This window comes from Asterias rubens, chromosome 2 (assembly GCF_902459465.1).
Source record: "Asterias rubens chromosome 2, eAstRub1.3, whole genome shotgun sequence".
NCBI lineage: Eukaryota > Metazoa > Echinodermata > Asteroidea > Forcipulatida > Asteriidae > Asterias > Asterias rubens.
The window spans coordinates 15,812,507-15,834,735 of NC_047063.1; the positions used below are offsets into that span (position 1 = coordinate 15,812,507).

Genomic DNA, 22,229 nt, shown 5'->3' on the forward strand with positions numbered 1-22,229 from the left:
CCAAATTTAATATTCTTTATCCTGATACGGTATTGTATTGCTGGGATACATGGACAGTCACAAGGGAACTTGAAGAAAAACTGGATGGTTGCTTTACAAAACTCCTGCGGAAATGTTTCAACGTTCACTGGAGTCAACACATGACAATTCAGAACTGCATGGAAAGGAACCAAAACTTTCCACCAAAATACAACACCTTCGTCTGAGATTAGCAGGGCATTAATACAGTAGCACCTAAGAACCTGTCTCTCAGCTTATCACCTGGTCACCGAAACATGGAAGGAGAAACAGGGGGAGACAAAGGCTCAACTATACAGATGTAGTTGCTAGGGACATCGGGTTGCTTCAAGCTGATCTTCCCAACCCAATGATTGATAGACAGGGATGGGTAAGCCTCAACATGATTCCGACCTCAGTCGACTAGAGAGAGAGAGAGAGAGATCCCAATACAAATTGCCATCTATTAACGCAAAGACAGCTATAAAAACAACAAATATGAAAGGACTTACTCCATTCCCTGTGCCGTCTGTCGAGCGATATTAATCAGGTTATACATCTCAAACTTTGTCTCTTGTACATGTAGATGCTTATACAGACTAGAACCCTCACACCACTGAGTTACAATAGACAGCTGAGGTTTAGACGTACAACCCATGAACAGTAAGATGTTAGCGTGCCTGGTTTTCCTCAACACTGCAACCTCATTCTTAAATGCCTGAAGCTGTGACGCTGTAGGGTCGGTCACATTCAATCTCTTGACAGCCACGGGGCCTGTAGGAAAGGAGAGACATTATTCAGCTTTCATCATAACATTTTAATCACAACATTTAAAACTGCAACAATTACTAAGGTTAAGAACATTTCTCTTAAATTTTTATAAAACTACTTAAATAAAACAGTACATTAGCTAATCACAAAACAGTTACGCTAAAAAGAATAAGATAACCAGCCAAAGTATGACTGGTTTCCTGCTCAATTGTGCTTGTCAGAAAAATTTCAGAAAAAAAGCACAATTTTCTGATTAAAAAACTCAATAAAATTAGTAGTACAATTTGTTAAATTACTTCCTGATATTTGTTATTTGACTCAATGTGTTTCAGTGGGTGACTATTTTGACAAGTAATACTTTCTTACAAATTTACTTTCAGCCAAACATCAACTATTTTCTCATTCCAATACGAAAATACAAATGTTTTACCACTACAAAGTGTGGATCTGAGAACAAAACAGGTCCACAAAGTGTATGGACTTGAAAAACTCTGTGGGCTTACACCTGCCACACAGTGTGTTTTTTTTCTTTAGTGTCCCCAGTGTTGAATAACAGAATTTTTATTAAGAATGTATACAGAGTGACTGCAACACAGAGTGACTGCAACACAGAGTGATTGCCACACAGAGCTGTGTGAAGAGTTAAAGATGCTATGTCAGATTTTTGGCCGATTTGACCCAAAAGTTTTGATTTAAAGTTCAGTAGGTATTTTGATGGGGGTCGAGAAAGTTACAAGCTTTCATTAGAGCCATTTCTGGAAAAAGTCCGCCAATTATTAGTAGTAGTGATATAAAGTGCTCAAAATTAGTTTTTTTTCTTTGGGATCCCGACAATATATCACATGACCAATTCTTATGTGTTTTATAAGGAACGTTTTAAATTTTTGTCATGGTTCCTGACCATTAAAAGTAAAAGTTAAACTTTTTTTCGTTAGAGCGGGTGATACTCTTTGAAAATTACCATTCACTCCAAAAAAATCTATTTCTTAATGTTTGGGCCAAAAATCAGACATAGCATCTTTAATTTTACTGGTGTAATCCATACTCACCATGCCAGTGTCCCTTAAAGACAGTTCCAAATGATCCTGATCCAATCCTTGGACCCATCATGATCTCCTCAGTAGGGATCTCCCAGTCATCGTTGGAGTCTCGTCTTTGTCTCTGTAAAACAGGAACCTAAAACAGTCACTCCAATTTCTGCCTCACAACAAGGTTAACGAGTATTGGTACATGTACATGTAATAATAGAGATCACTAGTTCTTATAGCGGATTTTACAATAACCTTGTCAATGCGCATTACATGTACATGCACATACAGCAGCAAAACAAATCAATCAATCAAACCTCATTGGACAAGATATTGGCATTGTGCAAAGCTACAACTGCTTGGGCACAATAATTGACAGTCAGTTGAAATTGCTCAGTGCTCATCACAACGGGTTACACGTACCTGTTTAATGTATTTCTTGCTTAAAGTAAATTCTTTTCATGTAGGAAATTATGATTCTGTTTTACTCATCTGTTATTGAAAGTGCTATTACTCATCACTGTGTGGTTCAGTACAATGGAGCAAGAAAACACATTACAGATACAATGACATGGGTTGTGTAACAAGCATCCCAAATCCTAGGGATAGACATACATGTAGACATGGATGAAACTTGCAAAGAAAAGGTTAGAATCTGATGGCGAAGTGGTCAAAAGTAGCATCGACCATGATCCACTCATGCAATTTTGTTTTTATCAGACTAAGAAGTGGTAACAGATGGCTGTCACTTTAATGCAAAACAAACAGGTACCTCAACTCCTTCATATCATATTCTGTCCGTCTCCTTAATAATCAACCCAGACGTTAACTACTGTACATAAACTACTCTCTGCTAAGATTTAGTTTTAAGTGACATCACTTACATGTATATTATGTTTGTGTGTAATTATTTTGTGTATAGCATGACTTCATATTCGCTACCTTATGGAGAACGAGAACAAAAGAGAAAAGGGAACACAAAATGTATCCATAGGGGAATCAACCTGGAAGGCCTGGCCTTCACTCTGGTTCAGACAGTACACTCTTGGCAGTTCCAAAGGTGCATTCCGCTGCTGGGGATTGTGCTTTTTACGCACATGCTTCGCGCCTTTAGAACCGTCTCCCTCATCACATTCGTTCTGCCGAGTCACTTGCAGTTTTCAAGAAACATCTCAATACTTTCCTGTTCAATGACTGATTGCTTTGACTGTTTTCCCATTATCAGTGCCATTATTTATTTGCTTGTTGTTTAGTTTCTTGTAAAGCGCTGTGGTACCTCGTGTAAGAGCGCTAAATAAATGTCTGTTATTATTATTTATTAACGAGTGGGGTGCTCCACAAGAAATTTTGTGTTGGAAGTCTATGTGAACGAACAAAAGCAGTCTCCACAGGGATGCAATGAGTGGATGCAGCGAATATTTCTTCCATAACAACTTACCGTCTTCTTAATCTTGTTTTCATCTGAGCTCGTTGAGCTCGTTGGGCCTCTGTTCTTCCATCGGTGTGTTGGTGAAGCTTGGCTATTGGAGATGATTTTATTTGGACTATGGACCACTGAGTTGGGTAGACTGGAGGCTAGGTTGGACATTGCTAAATGGTGAAAGAGTGGGACAAAACCAATCGCATACAATTAATTGAGAAAAGTCTCAATCGTAGTTAGGGAAAAACTCTTAATCATCATAACGAAAATCATCAATTAATAATAATAATAGTAGAGTTAAGCCTGGTTCATACTTCCTACACATACACTGTGCCAAGCAAATTTGACTTAACGAATGAGTTGCCCTGTGCTTAAATCTTGCAGAGTGTTTGCAGAGAAACCAGATGTTGTGACGTCAAATTCACTTCGCATTCACAAGGAGTATGTACCAGGCTTGAAGTTGACCATTTTATAAAATGCCAACCAAGATGAAGATTATTAAATCTTTATATGGGCTATGAATAATGGACATTGCTTTCATATTAAATTTTAGTTCTCACCTCAAATTATTATCAAACTCCAAACAAGTTTACTTTCATAATATTCCATATATTTCTCCCTGTTGAAAATACTTGGACGTCAAAATCACACGTTTGTCTTTGACTGGGATAGCTTTAACACGAGTCATAGGAGTGCAATCATAAATTTCTTAGCGAAAGACACTGTGCTGCCAGCACAGATTTCCCCCACATTGTATTTCAGCAATGGTGGCCCCATATATAAACATGTATAACCTTGTTGGACCGCTCGGATTGGATTTAGGAGCCTACCACTGAAATTAGTCAAGCTACAACACTGATGTAGGTTTCTTTCACAAGCAGTTGACACTTGATCTGAACACTGTCAAAGAACATTTTGCTCCTGACAAAGCTGCCCCAGAGCAAGTTTTTCTACCAACTTTTGGTTCAACAAGACATTTTTTTCAACTGAGCAGTCTGCATGCTCTCATTGCACATAAGGCTAGTCAAACCATAAGACAGTGAAATTGTCCTTAACAGGAAATTAATAATTATTTCAAATGAATTAATGTAGATATGAGATTATTGTGAGACTATGAACAGACTGAGGAAGGTAAAAAACAAACAACAAATTCTTATTCAGAAACTCACAAAAGCAGACCATGAAATACACAAACAGTCTGACCAAAGACAAACACATAGGCTTGAGATGAGCATAACACCTGCTTGAAGTAAGACCAACACAGGATTAACACAGGCTTGAAGTAAGATTAACACAGACTGAAGGTAAGACTAAAACAGGCTTGAGGTAAGACTAACACAGACTTGAGGTTAGACAACACAGGCTTGAAGTGAGATTAACACAGACTTGAAGTAAGAATAACACAGACTGAAGGTAAGACTAAAACAGGCTTGAGGTAAGACTAACACAGACTTGAGGTTAGACAACACAGGCTTGAAGTAAGATTAACACAGACTTGAAGTAAGATTAACACAGACTGAAGGTAAGACTAAAACAGGCTTGAGGTAAGACTAACACAGACTTGAGGTTAGACAACACAGGCTTGAAGTGAGATTAACACAGACTTGAAGTAAGATTAACACAGACTGAAGGTAAGACTAAAACAGGCTTGAGGTAAGACTAACACAGACTTGAGGGTAGACAACACAGGCTTGAAGTAAGATTAACACAGACTTGAAGTAAGAATAACACAGAATTGATGATAGTCTAGCACAGGCTTGAGGTATGACTAACACAGAGACAGAAAAAGCTGACAGAAACACACAGAGAGACTAAGTCCTGTGTCCCATTTTGCGGTTACAGCTATGGCTACAGCTAGATTTCAGCATCATCATGCGCTGAAGTGTAGGAGTGCGTTATGGCGACCCCAACCAGAAACAATGGTCATCAGTTGCACGTTTTGTTTTTGCGTGTTTGGTTGAGCGCGGTGAGGATGCTGTTCAGACCAACAAGCAACCGACTTGTTGAGTCGGTTGGGCTTTGGTTGGGGTCGCCAAAACGCACTCCTGGATGTCTTTAGCAACACCCTTGGCAACAACCTTAATATTTAGAGCTGTAGTCATAGCCGCTAATTCGGATGTGGCTGATACTGGACAGAAAACACTACAGACAAAAGAAGGAGAATCCAATTGCAGGCATACATGTACATGTTCAGTATGCAATGAGACAGAGACATATAATAGGCATCTTTGACTTTTCTCAATATGTTAAGCAATTTGAGAATGATAGAAGTGAAATGGAAGAACCCTGCGAAGCCTTGTTTGTTACAAAACTGAATTGGAAAAACATGACGCTCGTTCTTCACTTTTTGAGAGAACTTTTTCTTCTGAAATTGAAACTTGGGTTTGACGCTTGTTCTTTAGTCTTTGAGGGAACGTTTTCTTCAGAAATTGAACTTAAGGTTAGCTTAATTCTTCCTTGTGCCAAGTGTCTCAAGTGCCAATGAAACCTACATGTACATGTAGACAACTGACAGAAACCTAAATACAGTTAGCATATAATGTAGGAATTAAGAAAGTGAGTTGTTTACAAATAACAACAATGTGAAATTAATCTATTGTAGGAAGAAATGATGGCTCAGAGAAGCTGTTGAGATGTTGAGTCACAATGTTTTGCACAGCATCCCTCTTCTAACGACAAGCAGGGTACAGAGTTCGATTCGAAACATCAAGACCCAACATTAAATGGTGGGGGTTTGAAACTTTTCATGGTGGGAGTATAATTAGGTGAGGGTTTGCAGTAGCACCGTTTCGATCATTATGCTCTATCTACGTAGCAACAGAGTCCATCATCCTCCTGAAGACTATCCTAGCAGAATGATTCAAGTTAAATGTGACCATCCACCACAAATGGGCTGTAAAGTCGCACTTGCACATTGCAGAGCCTATTAAATTGTTTGGGTTTTCAAGAAAACTTTGAGAAATCTGAATAAAAAAATATGTGGCTTTGAGAAATCATAACTTTCCTTTGTCAAGAAATATCTGATTTAAATGTGGATGGTATCATTTTGAAGCTGATTACACACTCTCTCAAAAAATGCATTAATCCCATAACAGTGAAAGTGTCAACTTTACAGCCCATTGGTGGTGGATGATCACAAATGTCAACTCTGTTCCTTTTCAGAACCAACACTACTCAAAAGCGTGGTGCTACCGTAAACCGCACCTAGATAAAATGGTGGTCATGATAAGAACCACAGTTGAGTCCCAATGTTTAGTACGGCAGCCTTCTCCTGATTGTTATCAAGACACAATGAGACTCCACATGACCTCAACTCCACATCCAATCAGAATCAACAATTCTTCTCTGAAGATATTAATTTGACATTGTTGTTACCAGTGATTTTTTCACTTTTTAGACAGAAACCTGTTAAGTCTACTTTATAAACAGACATTTGAAACAACAAAGCTGGTTCTAAGCATCCATACGAACCAAAAGAAAGTATATAATAACAAACATTATGTGTTATAGCTTCACAGTTATCCAAAAAAATATAGTTTAATAAAATCTGCACTAACAGACAATGTTCTACCAACAACATTTATAATGATAAAGCTCTTCGAATATGTAAAAGCGTGAAGCGAAGCATGATACACTCACCAGGTAGCGCACTGCTTGGGCTGTAATCAAAGACATTATCGCGCCCAGCGCTCACAATGGTTGGCGTGATGCTTATTTGGCGCGGCCGGACCACACTCACGGCAGGGCTTACTGCCTGGGTGTGTCTGGCTCCAAGATCTAGGAGGGATGAAGGGGAGGAGGAGGAGTAAGAGGAAGGGAGGAGACAGTTGAGGATAGGGTGCAGGGAGGGGAGGAAAATGACAAGAACAATCAGGCAGGATGGCATACATAAAGGGGTCATCATGGGTAGGGGGTGGGGAATTGAGATGCAAGACATTTATTTATTGCATAGGATAATGATAGAAAGAAGGTGTTTTTTAAACAAATGTACACATTGGGGAGAACAATTTCTTAAAATGTAGGACAGAAAAGATGGTCATGAAGTTTGTAGTTAGTTATGGACTGATGCAAAAGTGATGAGGATGATCAGGAGTAACGTAGACTGGGATGAAAATCTATACATGTACATGTACTTTCATATGAAAAGGTTGACAATGAGTAGCCCAATATGATGAGGCTGATGATTGTAAGAAGTTTGGTCATATTGACGGTGAAGATGAGAATGTGGATGACAAAGATGATGATGAGATTAAGATGATGATAATAATTATGTAAAGGAGTTTGATAATGCCGATTAAGATGATGATGGTGAAGTTAAGATGATGAGCAGATTAACAAATTTAAAAAAAAAATGTTATGCAAGTTGCCAGACACACAAGGCCTGCTTCAAGAATCGGGCTACAATCAACTTTTTTTCTGGGGGGCTGTTGCCACCTACTCCTGGGGTTGAAACAGGGTTACCCCCTTTACAGTCCATACGGATGTAGGCTTGGGTATCATCCATTGATGATGATGATGAAGTTAAGATGATGCGTTTAAGATGATGACTGTGAGAATAAGATGATGATGACATTAAGATGATGATATTGATTATGTGAATGAGTTTGATAAAGCTGATAAGGAAGATGAGGATGGTGAGGTTAAGATTGTAATGATTAAAACAAATGATGACAATGATTGAGATGAGTATGAAACATTCATACATGTACATCAATCAGTTTTACTGCTATTCTAAAGGTTACAACGAAAAGTTACAAAGTTTTGTAAACATAAACATTGGTATAATTTTTTTTTTTTAAATAAAAAGTAAACTTGCGGTACAACCATGTGTAAATCTCTTTTGTGCGAGTGTTGGCTCTGAGAAGAGCCATTTGGTTCTCTTTACCATTGGTCTGATGAAAGGTCCTGAGCTAAAAGACCTGTGGTCTATGTATAGACAGTATCGCAAATACCAATGCGCAAGCGCAGACTGTTGAATGAGGTGCATTGTGGGACAGATATGGACCAATGACACGTCAGTTTGTCATGAAATTCAAGCCTTGATTTACAAGCAATCATCTGAACAATTTAGGATGAATTTGTTGAGACTTCATAGGAATGAACTTGTCATGAGATAAACATGTCATGGCAGAATGAAAGAGTGATAACAATACAAGTGTGACTGCTGTGTACCATGAATGAATGATAATGACAATGGATTAGGAATAATGAATAACAGAGGTGATCAAATGTAAAGAACAATGGATTAGACAAATAAATGATCAAGGTGATCAATTCTAAATGACAATGGATTGTGATTGGATGAGGTGATCAAATGACAATGACAGTGAAAATGGATTAGAAGGAAATCTTTGGTCAGCAACAAGAGAATCATGTTAATATCATCACTCACAGAGTCTTGATGGACAATATGGGTTAGTCATATTTAAAGCACACCCATAAAATGACTGCCAGTCTTGTACCATTAACAACCCCCCCCCCCCAAAAAAAACAAAAAAAACAACAACAACAACAATGACCCAGATGGCCAATTCAGGATATATTTTAGCCTTTGAGAAAGACCCTGCTAGGGTCGAAATGTGAGGCCATTAATTTTTTGTTGCATTTTAGGAAATAGAAAGCATTTTTCTAATAAACCGTTATGAGACATTTAGTATTCAATACTCAAATATAGGAATATTATGAGTCTCTCTAGCCTACTACTTGATGTCTATGGGTTTTCATTCAATGGGTAAATCAAACCAATAACCAACATGTTCTTTATTTACTCGAGACAAAATGAGATCGATAACTGTAGGAATCTGTGAACGAGACAGTACCATTAATGTTCATGGGATAACTTGAAATTACACAGCAACCATGGCCTACGTTGCCCGTGTACTTTGCCTGGGTGCCCCTCTAAAAGTTTCAAAAAGACTTTAGTGTAAAATGAAAAATGGCCCTGTTCTCTGAAAGATGAAATTCCAGGTCTGGATCATTATCACGTAAGGGATATGGAAGGTCCTCCAGCAACACAGTCCCATTCCAAAAATCTTGAACATTTCAAAGAGTATCTTTTCTAACATGCAGTAGCCCAACTTTTTGGCTAACAGTTCAATCATCCAAACTTTATACACATTAACATGTTCCTGTTTCTTGAAATATCCAGTATAGCTTAATTTTGATACTATGGGTGCGTCCGATTAGCTTCCCACGAACGATCACTCACCCTCTCGTGGTGACATCATGCACCTCGGTCCAGCCCTAAGTGACCCACTCCACAAGCAGGGCACTTGGGGCTGACCCGGGTGAGCCCCTGGAATGTCGTCATTGATGACTCTTTTCTTTAAACTTAATAATCACTTCAATACTTTCTACAAGCCTTGAACAAAATGGCCAATAGTGAGAATCAAAATTGTTCAAAAGACTGGCAACCATTTGATGGGTTAAGTGGACACAAGATATAATGCAGTAATAATCAATAAAATAAGATCATGAAAAGCAATACGGGAAAGAATATTGCATCAAAAATATTCACAAATGATTTCACATGTTTAGGACATTCAACTGTTCAAAGAGCCTGTACACTTTCGGGGTAGTTTCATTATTGTTTTAGTTTCCTCAGCGTATACCCCTTCTCTTGCCAAGGGACGATTTCATACTGCTTCTTAATGGTACATAAACTATAGCAGAACATTTGGTATAAGCGTATGCGTATTGCGCAGGTTGATTAGGTGGTATGCTTGTGCGTTCAAAGGGATGCTGCAGTGAATTAAAATAAAACAGTTAATTTTGCTGTCATTTCTTTCTGACATATGTATTGAGCCTCAATAAAATGTGTTTGCGTAATTAGCGAATAAGTCATGCCCCCCTTTTGTGAATTGTTACCGCCCCCTACCATCGACGTCACGTCGGGAATTCAAACATATCGTCAGCAAAAAGAGTCTGGTCCCTAACTACACGCGCCTAGGTACCAGGCCACACAGTGCACTCGTCTCTATATGCACGCAGCCAGGGGGCCCGACGGCTCGGGTTCCCGACATGACGTCATGTTTATGCCCATTTTAGGGGCGGGGTGGGTTCCCCTAATCTCTTGAAAACCAATTTTAAAATACTTGGGCATTTAATAAAAAATATAAAAAAATATTTCAGGTTCAAAAAGTCGATGTTTAATCGTTTAAATTATTAAAAAACAACACTGCAGCCACCCTTTAACCACAGATTTGCATATTTTACGCCATTCATTTTCAAAAAGTAAGCACTTAAAAACCCAATCAATGTAGGGCCTCCAGCATGATTGGAATCGGGTCCTGGAGAAGGAAGGCGAGGGAAGATACCACTACACCAACCTGACTACCTTTTTTCTTTTTTAGTTTGAGCTTATTTTGTTTCAAAAAAGCATTAAAGGCAGTGGACACTATTGGTAATTACTCAAAATAATTGTTAGCATAAAATAAGTAATGGGGAGAGGTTGATAGTACAAAACATTGTGAGAAACGGCTCCCTCTGAATTGACGCAGCTTTCAAGAAAGAAGTAATTTTCCACGAATTTGATTTTGAGACCTCAGATTAAGAATTTGAGGTCTCAAAATCAAGCATCTGAAAGCACACAACTTCGTGTGACAAGGTTGTTTTTTTCTTTCATTATTATCTCGCAACTTGGGCGACCGATTGAGCTCAAATTTTCACAGGTATGTTATTTTATGCATATGTTGAGATACATCACGTGAGAAGACTGGTCTTAGACAATAACCAACAGTGTCCAATGTCTTGAAACTTTCTGACAATTTTGTGTGCCTGAAGCATTTCTTTTAGAGAAGCCTTGATACCACGAATGTAATATCAGGCAGCATCCATGCTCTCAACAAAACAATTACCGATTCATTTATTAACCTCAAAACAATTTCTATATATTTACTGATGATATTGCTTATATTTTGTGATCAATGCAGAAACAAGTCAGTTACTAAAGGTGTACGGCTTTTTTGAACAATTGGTGGAAAGAAAAAATAATAATCTAACTAGCAATGGCATAGTAAAAAGAAAAACAAACATATCAAAACTAAAAGAAATCAAAAAGCAATCATTGATTGATAATTTAAGTGTTGTTCAGAAGAAATATTCTTTGTGATTCTTAAAGTTATGCAATGCAAATGAATACAATTTTTGTTCTGAACCGTATTAAATGCATTTTTTTTCCTGCCACATTCTCTACTGCTGGAAATCAAACAAGAATCACGTGTTTAAGGCAAAACGTTGATAAATCACATGCCATTTTTAGAAAGCAGAATTTGGTAGCGTTTTCAGGAATATTTTATTTTCTCACCAGCATCTGAGATACAAAATAATAACTTATGAATAGATTTTTATATTGAACGTTATTATTGGTTTTTCAAAGGGTAAAAAAAAGGTTGCCCTTAACCTTTTTAGTGACTGGCCAGCAGGACCAACTTGCTTGTCATTTCACTAGTAGTTAGCTTCTTCACTAGACAATATTTCAAATGAAATAGGGAATGCTTTTTAAAACTGAGCTACTTAGTCAGCCGGACCAGCTGGAGTGAGTTTTGACTGGTCCTCATATGTTTTAACTGGCATTTGGCCAGCGCACCACAGTTCAATTCCGTCCTTTATTTTTCTAATAAATACACCATCTAGTCAACCTGTAATATCAATCGTTCAGCTGTTTCCATTTGAGTGAAAACTTTCCAAACACTCTACGTGTTATCAGGGAATAAGTGCTTATTCATGTAAGTGGTTACTTTGCTTGCAGCAGTCAGAATAAGCCATGGCATTTGTGAGGTATTCCAATGCCATTTTGCTGGCTGTGCTATTAATTCAAAAGGAAATTGATTCCGTTAAAATCAGTGAGCTTTCAGATGCAAACTGGTGTGCCCCTTTTTAAAACAGTATCCATCTTTTCTCCCGTCTTTTAATACACAGTAGCTTGTTTCTTGGTTCAAATCAATAAAAAATTAACTAACATGACCAATCCATGTATTTCCATAAAGCTGGGTAAAAAAAAAAAAAAAAAGTTAATCCGCACTCCAAAGAAAACAAAATGAACACAAAATCATGCACAGAAAACTCAAATGCTCCCGAAAAAAATAAAATAAAAATGGCAGTAAGTACTACTCAAGGAAAGGTTTGTTTCCGATGTTATCAGCCAGGGATAGCGAAGGTATTTTGATTATTTCAGGCAATGATGACTACTTTGACATGGAAGAGGATGGAGTTGGGATGCAGAAAGGACTGAGGTTTTTTCATTTTTTCTTCTTCATGATTGCGCTTTGTTCAACTGTGCAAGCAAGCGTGTTATTTAATTTGCTGGTGACACAACCAAATGCAAGTTGTGTTTTATCATGTCAGGAATAAGTGGCCATGCAAGGATTGTGGATTCTGCTGCTTGAATGAATGAATGTTAATCCACACCCTGGCTTTAATGCAGCGTAATTAGACCAGCATAAACCCACATCAAAAAATACTTCAACCAAATTTGAACAGCAATGTCCCACTCTTCAGACTATGTCATCTTCACCAAAATCCTATTTTTTTTTTCCTTGGAAAATAAAGCTTTTTCAAGAGTTTGAAATAAAATCTTGAAACCTTTGAAGCCTAGCTGGAAATCTCCAGTTAGACAAAGCAATGAAATGTCACAGGCCAAAACCACATTTGCATCATGTAACAATGTATTGTTGTTGAAGAACACTGACTACTGGTTTGATTAAAAACACCACAAGTCCTCAAAGCATTACTTGAATGAGATGATGTTGTTAATAAACAGCCAATCTTTGGCCGTTGCAAAATACCCTGGTAGAGTCCTGGGCTACAAAAGCAAGTACAAAACTAATTCATGCTTCATTGAATGATTTGTTGAATACAGAACAGTTTATTTTGGAGTTTTTCCTGAAGATATTGTACTTGAGTATGAAAGTAAAAAGTTTTGAAAAGTTCTAAAAAGTTATGTAGATCCGGGATTGAGGGAAAACAAAATAAACATAGATCTATAGCGTCATTAAATGAATCTTGGTGATGTGATGACATAGTTCTTTTGTTGTAGTAATGTTTACCTCACACCAAAATTGACAACCAAAGTAATTTGTTAAGCAGCGATAAATGCACTCACCTGTGGGGTTGGTTTTAAAGACAAACTTTGTATCACTGTTGTACTCCTGTTGGTTGATAAAAAAAAATAAACTTTATGTTTTACACTGGATCCTTTTGGTAATTGTCAAAGACCAGTCTTCTCACTCAGTGTACCTCAACATATGCACAAAACAACAAAACTGTGAAATTTTGAACTGAATTGGTCGACGAAGTTGCAAGATACTAATGACAGAAAAAACACCCTTGTCACATGAAGTTGTGTGTTTTCAGATGCTTGATTTCGAGACCTCATGCGTTAGGTAAATCAATTCAAATATTTTACTGAGAAATTACTTCTTTCTTAAAAACTACGCTAGTTCATAAGAAGCTGTTTCTCACAATCTTTCATACAATCAATCTGGAGTGAATATGTCCACACAGGAGGAGTATGAAAATGCAATCTGACTAACGCTTCTCAAATTTATATTTTGGGGCATAAAAACTGTTATCTTTTGACATTTATAACCACGTGTTTTTCACAAAATGCTTTACCAAAAACAAAGTATATCATCCCATGCAAGCCATTGTTCAACCATTAATCATCTTCAATTCATTCCTTTTTTTGCTCATCTAGTTGCCCTCCTGTCATGTTCTGTTCTGGGTTTTTTTAAATTATATTTATTGTGTGCTTTTTTCTTGAATAATTATTGTATTCGTTATTATTTTGATTGGTTCGTTGTGTTATCGTTTAACTTTTGCTGTGCTTTTTAATGTGCTTGTATTTGTTGAGGTCAAATAAATAATAATAATAATAATAATAACCCACCTCAAAGGTTGTGCCAGAGATTGCATTAACTGCATTGAAGCTAACATTAGGCGCTGACGTAGAGCGTTCTCTTGGTAGTGTAGCTTTGGGCATATCGGATGTGGAGTTGGGCGTCGTCGGTGATTCGGGCTCATCCAAGTCTGTATCAGCATTCTCATCCTCAACATTCTTCATTAATAACCTTTCAATTTAAACGCACAACAAAACAAAACACACATTCTATGTCAAACCAATCATCCAAAATATCAAAGGTTTGCTCTTTCTAGTGGTTGTATTAGTTTTTCACTGTGCTATATAATTCTTAATTGAGATGTTGCATCAGGACCATTACTCTTCAACTCAAATCATTCATCAAACAGAAAACCTACAATGTATCAATTGTTTTGAAAAAATATTTAACATGTATTTTGCGCCTCTTACAAACAAATTATCAAAAGCATATAATACATAATAAAATGCACAGAATGAAAGAAAAAGATTTAAAAAAAGACTGGTCACCATGTAGGGATACATGTTGGGCTGTCCCGGCAACAGAGAACTAAAAGTTACTTATACAGGATAGGACTATCCTTGCTCAAGAAAGTATATTGTTATTATTGGGGAAAAAAACTACAACTAATGCTGGATTTTTGTTATAATGTTGTTATTTTTCAGGTTAACAAAGACAAATATACTTAAAACTGTGATCTTTGCATTAATGCCTTTGCTCTACAGAGCTATTGAGCACTAATGTTGGCGGGCTCCTTAATTTGTCAATATCTTTACTCGGGTGCCAGTCAGAAGCCATTCTACAGGCAACTGTCGTATAGCCAGGGATCGCACCCAAGTTTACATACAACCTGAAAAGTTGCAGCTCAAGGGGACTTGACTTTTTTTCATTTAAAATGTCAAGTAATAAAACAGAAAGGAATCTGAATGGGTAAATCTAAATTGTTGGGGTAAATACACAACCCTACAATACTTTTTCTGCAATGCACTTACATTTTATATAGATTCTCTGCCACACAAAGCGTTGGTACCTTGCTGGCACATCTCTGGTGAAACTTGTAACCACATGTTTGACATCGGAAACCGTGGAACAGTAGTTTATGACAGGTGTCACAAAACACCAGCGTGAAGAAGGTCTTTCTTACCTACACGTAGAAAATAGTGGTTGAATTCAGTACAACAGGGACATTAATGCAAATAAATTAATTTTTATATAGCGCTTATTACAACAATCGTCTCAATGCACTTTACTTTAGTGCCCTGATCATTGGGCCAATAACATTCCGGTAAGTCTTTCTCAGCTCCTTGGGGAGTATTCAGTCAGTGCTGAAAGTTACAGGTGGAGCACCAGTCACAACAATGTAAACTGGTAGCCAGTTTCTGCCAAGCATTATTTTCTGAGCTTAGCATTTTTTTAAAAAAATGAAATAGGGCTCAGGTCTCAGCAAACTGTACTTACAAAATTGTGAGATATGCTCCTAGCAGTAGGACACTGTTCTGAGATCTCTACACATATCTGAAAATCAAACAAGTTTTAAGAACCATTAAATAACAGGAAAAACATTGTGCTGTTGAAAAGTGCCACTCGGAGGTCCAATATATAACTCTGCTTTAATCAAGTTATGAATTTTTTTTTTAAATAAAACAGGGTGCCATCATTATTATAACACCTGTGCAGTAACTGGGTGAGTTTCAGAATGTACAGTCTTGCTATAGCCTCACTGTATTGTTACACTGCTCAAACAAGTTTTAAATAAATGTACACACACAAAAATGTAAACTAATTTCATAATTTCAAAGCAAGATTCAGCAGTAGCGTCATCTACTCTAAACACCATGTACAAATGTGTTCACATCAAGCTAAAGGTTATGGTTCTTACTTCCTCTCCGGCCAGGTACATCATATCCGTCTCCCAGGGTACTGGATTCCTTGGATTGCGTTTGTAGACGTTGCACATGTCAGACGTCAACTCTCTCATCTTCATAGCTTTTGCAAGGGCATCTCGTAATGTTGTACCTTGCTTACACAGTACCTAAGAATAAAACAAGGTTTTAGAAATGAGCAAGGGGTATCATTCTACAAAAGAACATGAAGTATATTTTATTTAGTCAATATAGCCTGGTTTAAAGTTCCTCATGCGAATGTGAATGGAATGCGATAAAAGAAATTATGTCACAGCTACATTTTCACTGCAATTGAAAACAGCTCAACGCTCCCTGTATATTCTTTGTGAATTTGTGACATCAAATTTCGTATCGCATTTGCAGGAAGTATGAACCAGGCTTACCAGTGTGAATACCCAGTCGTTACTGCGTGGTAGTAAAACAATTGAGAGGTTGGGTGATGTTAATGGACCAAGCCGAAGGCGAGGTCCATTAACAACGTCCAGCCACCGACCATGATCATTACCACATAGTGAAGACAGTGTCATCACACTGTTATTCCCATTACTTAATACATTTAAAGAGAAACAAACCAGTAAAAAAGCATCAGCATTTGTGATTTTTCTTTTGTCTTTATTTTTTTTCATACGATTTATTCACGCATGGCACCCAATGTCTTACAAGGTAACTGACTGTGGGGTCAATTGAAGGGGTCAAAAGTCACCTAAACTTTTATCAACAGCTACATGTATTTGGCATGTCAAGACCTAGATGTTAAGAGAAATGGATTCAAGCTCTGGTATTGATCTGGTGTTTGATCAGCAGAGTGTGGGTTCGAGTCCCAGTCATGACACTTGTTTCTTTAAGCTAGACACTCGACCGTGATTGCTTCGTAAAAGTTGGAAAGGTAGTGCTTTCTGCTCTACCAGCCAGGCTTCTTATGGATGATACCTAAGCCTATACGTACATTAGTATGGACTGTTAAGGGGGTAACCCTGTTTCAGCCCCATGAGTAGGTGGCAACGGCCCCAGGTGGAGCTCGTTAACCATGGAAGGTAGTCCACCCTGATTTCAAACTCGGGCGGGTGGGCTCGCAGCCTTGGTTGGCAGCTCACCTAGGAGAAGGAAAACTCTGATTCCTTGTGAACACAAACAAATAATTTTTTATATAAAAAGGACAATTGTTACTCACTGATGTTCTCTGCTTATAGGGTAGATACACTCGCACATAGATGCTGACAGGTGGAGACTTAGGCGTCTCCTTTGCATGATAGGGATAATGATCATCATCAATAGCGGATCGAACAGCGCCCTCCAAAGGTCTCAGAGGAAAGGGTATCGGAGGCAGACCATCCGCATCTGTGATATCGGACACTATCTTGAGATGATGTGGATATTGCGTGGTTGGGGTGACCTCTTGAGGGGTAGGGACTGGAGATGGGGAGGCACGGCCATTGCTCATGCGATCTTGAAGGTCCTGCTTCCGCACCTGGTATTCATTTAGTTTCTCCGTTAGCTCTTCATATTCCTATATAATAGAAGATATGTAAGTCAATCTATTAAAAATCATGAATTAATAACCTTTACCACTTCAGAGATCCATTTCACAAAGAGTTCCTGACTTATGACTAGTCCTCGGAGATATGAAAAATGTAAAGCTATACCTAAGTTAGTATGAGTAACTCGTCCTAACTGGAGATAAGATTAGTCCTACATATAACTCTTTATGAAATCTACCCCAGCAGCCGATTTCACAAAACTTTACGCAACTGCATAAGTCCACTTGCGCAACATTTATGGCACAACTGGCGCCATAAACGTTGCGCAGTTGCAATAAGGTTTTGTGAAATTGGCTGCAGGTCTTTACCAAACCTCTGAGTAGTAAAGTTGTTTAAGAGCTTCCAAGGTACACATTTAAAGGCACTGGACACATTTGGTTGTTGTCAAAGACCAGTGTTCTCACTTGGTGTATCCAAACATACATGTACACTGTATGCATAAAATAACAAATCAGTAAAAACTTGGACTCAATTGGTCATTGAAGTTGCAGGAGAATAATGAAAGAACAAACACACTTGTCGCACAACTTTGTGTTCTTTCAGATGCCTAAAAAAAGGCTTCAGGCCTGAAGTCTTTTAATATTTGACTGAGAAATTACCTCTTTCTTAAAAACTACGTTATTTCAGAGGAAGCTGTTTCTCTCAGTGTTTTATAATATCAACAGCTCACCATTGCTCGCGACCGAGTGAGGTGTTGTTCTAACAAATATTTTGAGCAATTACAAATAGTGCCCAGTGCCTTTAACAACGGGAAAACAAAGAGAAGTCCTCGATTTACAGGGTTGACAAACGTGTGTGCAGGATGTGCAATGTTTGCCTGCTGTAGTTATTCTGAAAATAAAAAGTATCCAATTGTAGTCTGTAAGATTACACCACTGAAAGGGCCACTGTCGTTCGTAGGTGAATGTACATTCCGGCTCCAACCAAAATGTACATGTACAGTGTACTTTGACCTTTTCACTTCTGTTCATGTGTTTTGTCAAGTCATGTTAACACATGAATTTTAGAACGAATTTTGACACAAGTGTCCATGTTTGTAATGGCATCAGTGCTACACAAGACAACATGAACATGTCTGTACTGTGATGAACATGAAAAACACAGTTCAGAGAAACTCTTACATACACATGTACGTACGTGTACGAATACAGTTCATTGTACATAAATGCACACTAGATTTTGCAACTAATATTGATCAAATCATGCATTCATTACATAAGGCATTGTCAGACTTCCCTGTAAAACAATAGACAATTTAGGCTTCTGATTATGTCACCTGTTCTTATACATAATACATGTACATTGTGTGGGATAGGCCTACATGTATGTAGCTGGAACAGGAAACACACAACGTACAATGTACAATTGTACATCTGTGTACAAAATGAATCTTTACTGCCTACTAAACACTAACATGTCTAAACAGGCTACGCATTTCTGGAATTTTAAAGCACATGAAGAACAATTAATACAAAACAAAACAATTTGAGGTCCCACCTTTTTCATTCTGAAAAATCTGCTTTGCCCGACATGACAGTGCCCAGAAAATTAAATCACCACTTTATACACAGTGCCCTTGGCACAACTTAAATACTTTTATTGTGCATGAAGGGCAAGGTTATTATCATGAATCACTTTCATACAGAACCTTCACACTCACTTAAGGTACAGAAAGTAGGAATAATTCTGACATGCGCCAGTCACAGATCTTTTTCTGTTGCAGCACCACGTCTCTGGAATCAACTACCTCTTCACATCAAAACATCCAGTTTCCATTCACTCTTTCAAAACATCTCTCAAAACACACCTCATGTCGATAGATCCGTTCTTTTGTATTTAATCTGTTCTTTGTTATTTTTGTTTGAGTTTCTTTGTAATAGCGCCATGAGCACTTTTGTGGATATGTGCACTCTATAAAACTTCATTATTATTATTATAATGTGTGTAGGCCTGGAATTTCATCATTTAGAGGGTATTATTAGACCATTTTCATTTGAGCAAAAAGCAATTCCATTGGAAAATCTCGTCAATGGAAAACTTTTGAAGGGGCACTACTGTAAGGCTAAAATCTGGACAGAGGCCACTGGCCTCCATGTATGTAAATCCAGGCTTGATGTATTTTCCTGGATTACAGATAAGAGGCAGTGGACACCGGTAATTACTCAAAATAATTATCAGCATAAAACCTCACTTGGTAAAGAGTAATGGGGAGAGGTTGATAGTATAAAACATTGTGAGAAACGGCTCCCTCTGAAGTGACATACTTTTCGAGAAAGAAGTAATTTTCCACTAATTTGATTTCGACACCTAAAGTTTAGAATTTGAGGTCTCGAAATACAGCATCTAAAAGCACACATTTGAGGTCTCGATATCAAGCATCTAAAAGCACACAACTTCATGTGACTAGGGTGTTTTTTTCTTTCATAGTTATCTCGCAACTCCGTATCCCAATCGAGCTCAAATTTTCACTGGTTTGTTAATTTATGCATACTGTTGATATACACCAAGTGAGAAGACTGGTCTTTGACAATAACCAATAGTGTCTACTGCCTTTAAATATTGCATTTAAATGTGATCTGAAAATGCTTCCATGTGCATGCTAACATATATATTTGTGTAATAGTTTTTTCATAAATCAAATATCAGACTGCCCATCCCACCTCGACATGTCTAGCTTCTGTCTGCATCCCAGCCAAAATGGACTGGGAATCTGGGTTACAAACCCCTCTGGTTACATGTACTTCAAAACACCCAGAGGACTATTGAAATCTGATCATACAGGCCTTTAACAATGGGTAAAGAGGAACAGTGGTCACGTAATGCAAGAAGGCAACGCTAGATTGAATGCCATCACAACAATCGGTCAGTAGACACTGGTATTTACATAGGGTAGAGGGCAAGCAGGCGATGAGGTTGGGGATGAGATTACTGATAACAGGGAATATTATGATGAACAACCTTTTGATCGTTTGGCCTACATCTGTATATATCCAGGGTTTAAAGGTTACCCCTGGATGTACAGAGTAGTACAACATGTAGGCATAATTGCAGCATATATGTGTTCCATGTGGTGTCTGACCAGCATTAAATTTCAACTTGCAATGATGATACTAGTGGCAGAATTCTGTGCTACAACCCATAAAACTACATGCTTTTTAGGGAGAAGTTTTGTGGTAAGCAGAGTCTTGAAATTCAAAAATGCAAAAAAAGAGACCTCTTTGAAGTTGTCATATATACAATGATTTAAAATGACCTCCTGTTTGAATATATCGGAGGTTGGAATTCGTCAAATTGTTGGTTGACATTCTTTACACTAGGCCTAAAATAAAACACACAAATTCCACAGCAGTCTAAAACAAGCTCCTCACCTAACCTAAAATATTTAATTGTAATAAGTCTACATACATGTACATCCAGTATGTGACAGTTCAGTAGATGAACTATGTGACCAATTCTAGTTAATAAGTAAATTTTTTAAATAGATTTTAATAAATGCTCTTTGTTGGGGTGGCAATAACTAGTTCTTGGCTACAGTGTAGAGACATGAGCCTGCCCAAGACCATTCTAGACACTCCTCAGACAGATAACATGAGCCTGCCCAAGACCACTCTTATGTAGATATTCCATAGACAGTCACCATCAGACAGCCCCAAACCACTATAGACACTCCTCAGAGACAGTTGAACCTCATGAGCAGACAAAAAACATCAGCCTGCCAAAGACCAGCCCTAGATTCAGACAGACATCATCAGACAAACATCACTAACCTTCCCAAGACCATTCTAGCCTATCCACGTCCAAACACCATGAGGCTGACCAAGACTATTCTAAACAATCATCAAACAGATAACATGAGACTGGCTAAGACCACTCTAGACCCTCCTCAGACAGACACCATCAGCCTGCCCAGACCATTATAGCCTCCTGAGACAGACACATAAGCCCTGAAGGCCCAAGACCATTCCACACGCTCCTCTTAGATAGACAACATGAGCCTGCTCAAGACCATTCTAGACACACATCAAACGGATGCCATGAGCCTGGCTAAGGCCACTCTAGACCCCACCCCCCCCCCCCCCCCCCCCCTTCAAACAGACACCATCAGCCTGCCCAGACCATTCTAGCATATCTTCTCGGATAGACACAATCAGCCCAAGACCCTTCTGGACACTCCTCTCAGACATACATTATGAGCCTGCCCAAGACCAGCCCTGGACACTCCCTAGAGAAGTGTCTAGAATGGTCTTGAGCAGGCTCATGTCTGTTTGAGGACTGTCTGGATTGGTCTTGAGCAGGCTCATGTTGTACATCTGAGGAGTGTCTAGAATGGTCTTGAGCAGGCTCATGTTGTATGTCTGAGGAGTGTCTAGAATGGTCTTGAGCAGGCTGATGTTGTCTGTTTGAGGACTGTCTAGATTGGTCTTGAGCAGGCTCATGGTGTACGTCTGAGGAGTGTCTAGAATGGTCTTGAGCAGGCTGATGTTGTACGTCTGAGGAATGTCTAGAATGGTCTTGGGCAGGCTGATGTCTGTCCCAGGAGTGTCTAGAATGGTCTAGAGATTAATGAAAAGGGATCATAGACAACACCTGGGGAAAGCTCACTAACTTTTTATGCGCCTTTTGACTGTGCCAGCAATATTTTTATCCAGGTTATTTTCTTTGCAACTTTTAGAACAATTTGTTTTATAAATTGT

At 38.3% G+C, this 22,229-nt stretch overlaps 1 protein-coding gene across 3 annotated transcripts in view; it reads right to left on the reverse strand.

Moving 5' to 3' along the window:
• LOC117303355 (serine/threonine-protein kinase A-Raf-like) overlaps window positions 1–22,229 on the reverse strand; it is a 39,766-nt gene that overhangs the window by 8,568 nt on the left and 8,969 nt on the right. Inside the window, exons 3-12 of one of the 3 annotated variants that reach the window (XM_033787537.1) lie at window positions 17,169–17,504; window positions 15,973–16,125; window positions 15,552–15,608; window positions 15,086–15,237; window positions 14,105–14,285; window positions 13,319–13,364; window positions 6,856–6,993; window positions 3,235–3,386; window positions 1,818–1,929; window positions 510–771 (exon numbers count right to left, since the gene is read on the reverse strand). In XM_033787537.1, the coding sequence (XP_033643428.1) occupies window positions 510–771; window positions 1,818–1,929; window positions 3,235–3,386; window positions 6,856–6,993; window positions 13,319–13,364; window positions 14,105–14,285; window positions 15,086–15,237; window positions 15,552–15,608; window positions 15,973–16,125; window positions 17,169–17,504 (1,589 nt within the window). Of the gene's footprint in view, window positions 1–509; window positions 772–1,817; window positions 1,945–3,234; window positions 3,387–6,855; window positions 6,994–13,318; window positions 13,365–14,104; window positions 14,286–15,085; window positions 15,238–15,551; window positions 15,609–15,972; window positions 16,126–17,168; window positions 17,505–22,229 lie in introns of all 3 variants that reach the window. The other 2 variants (XM_033787530.1, XM_033787543.1) reach the window with 2 other exon arrangements.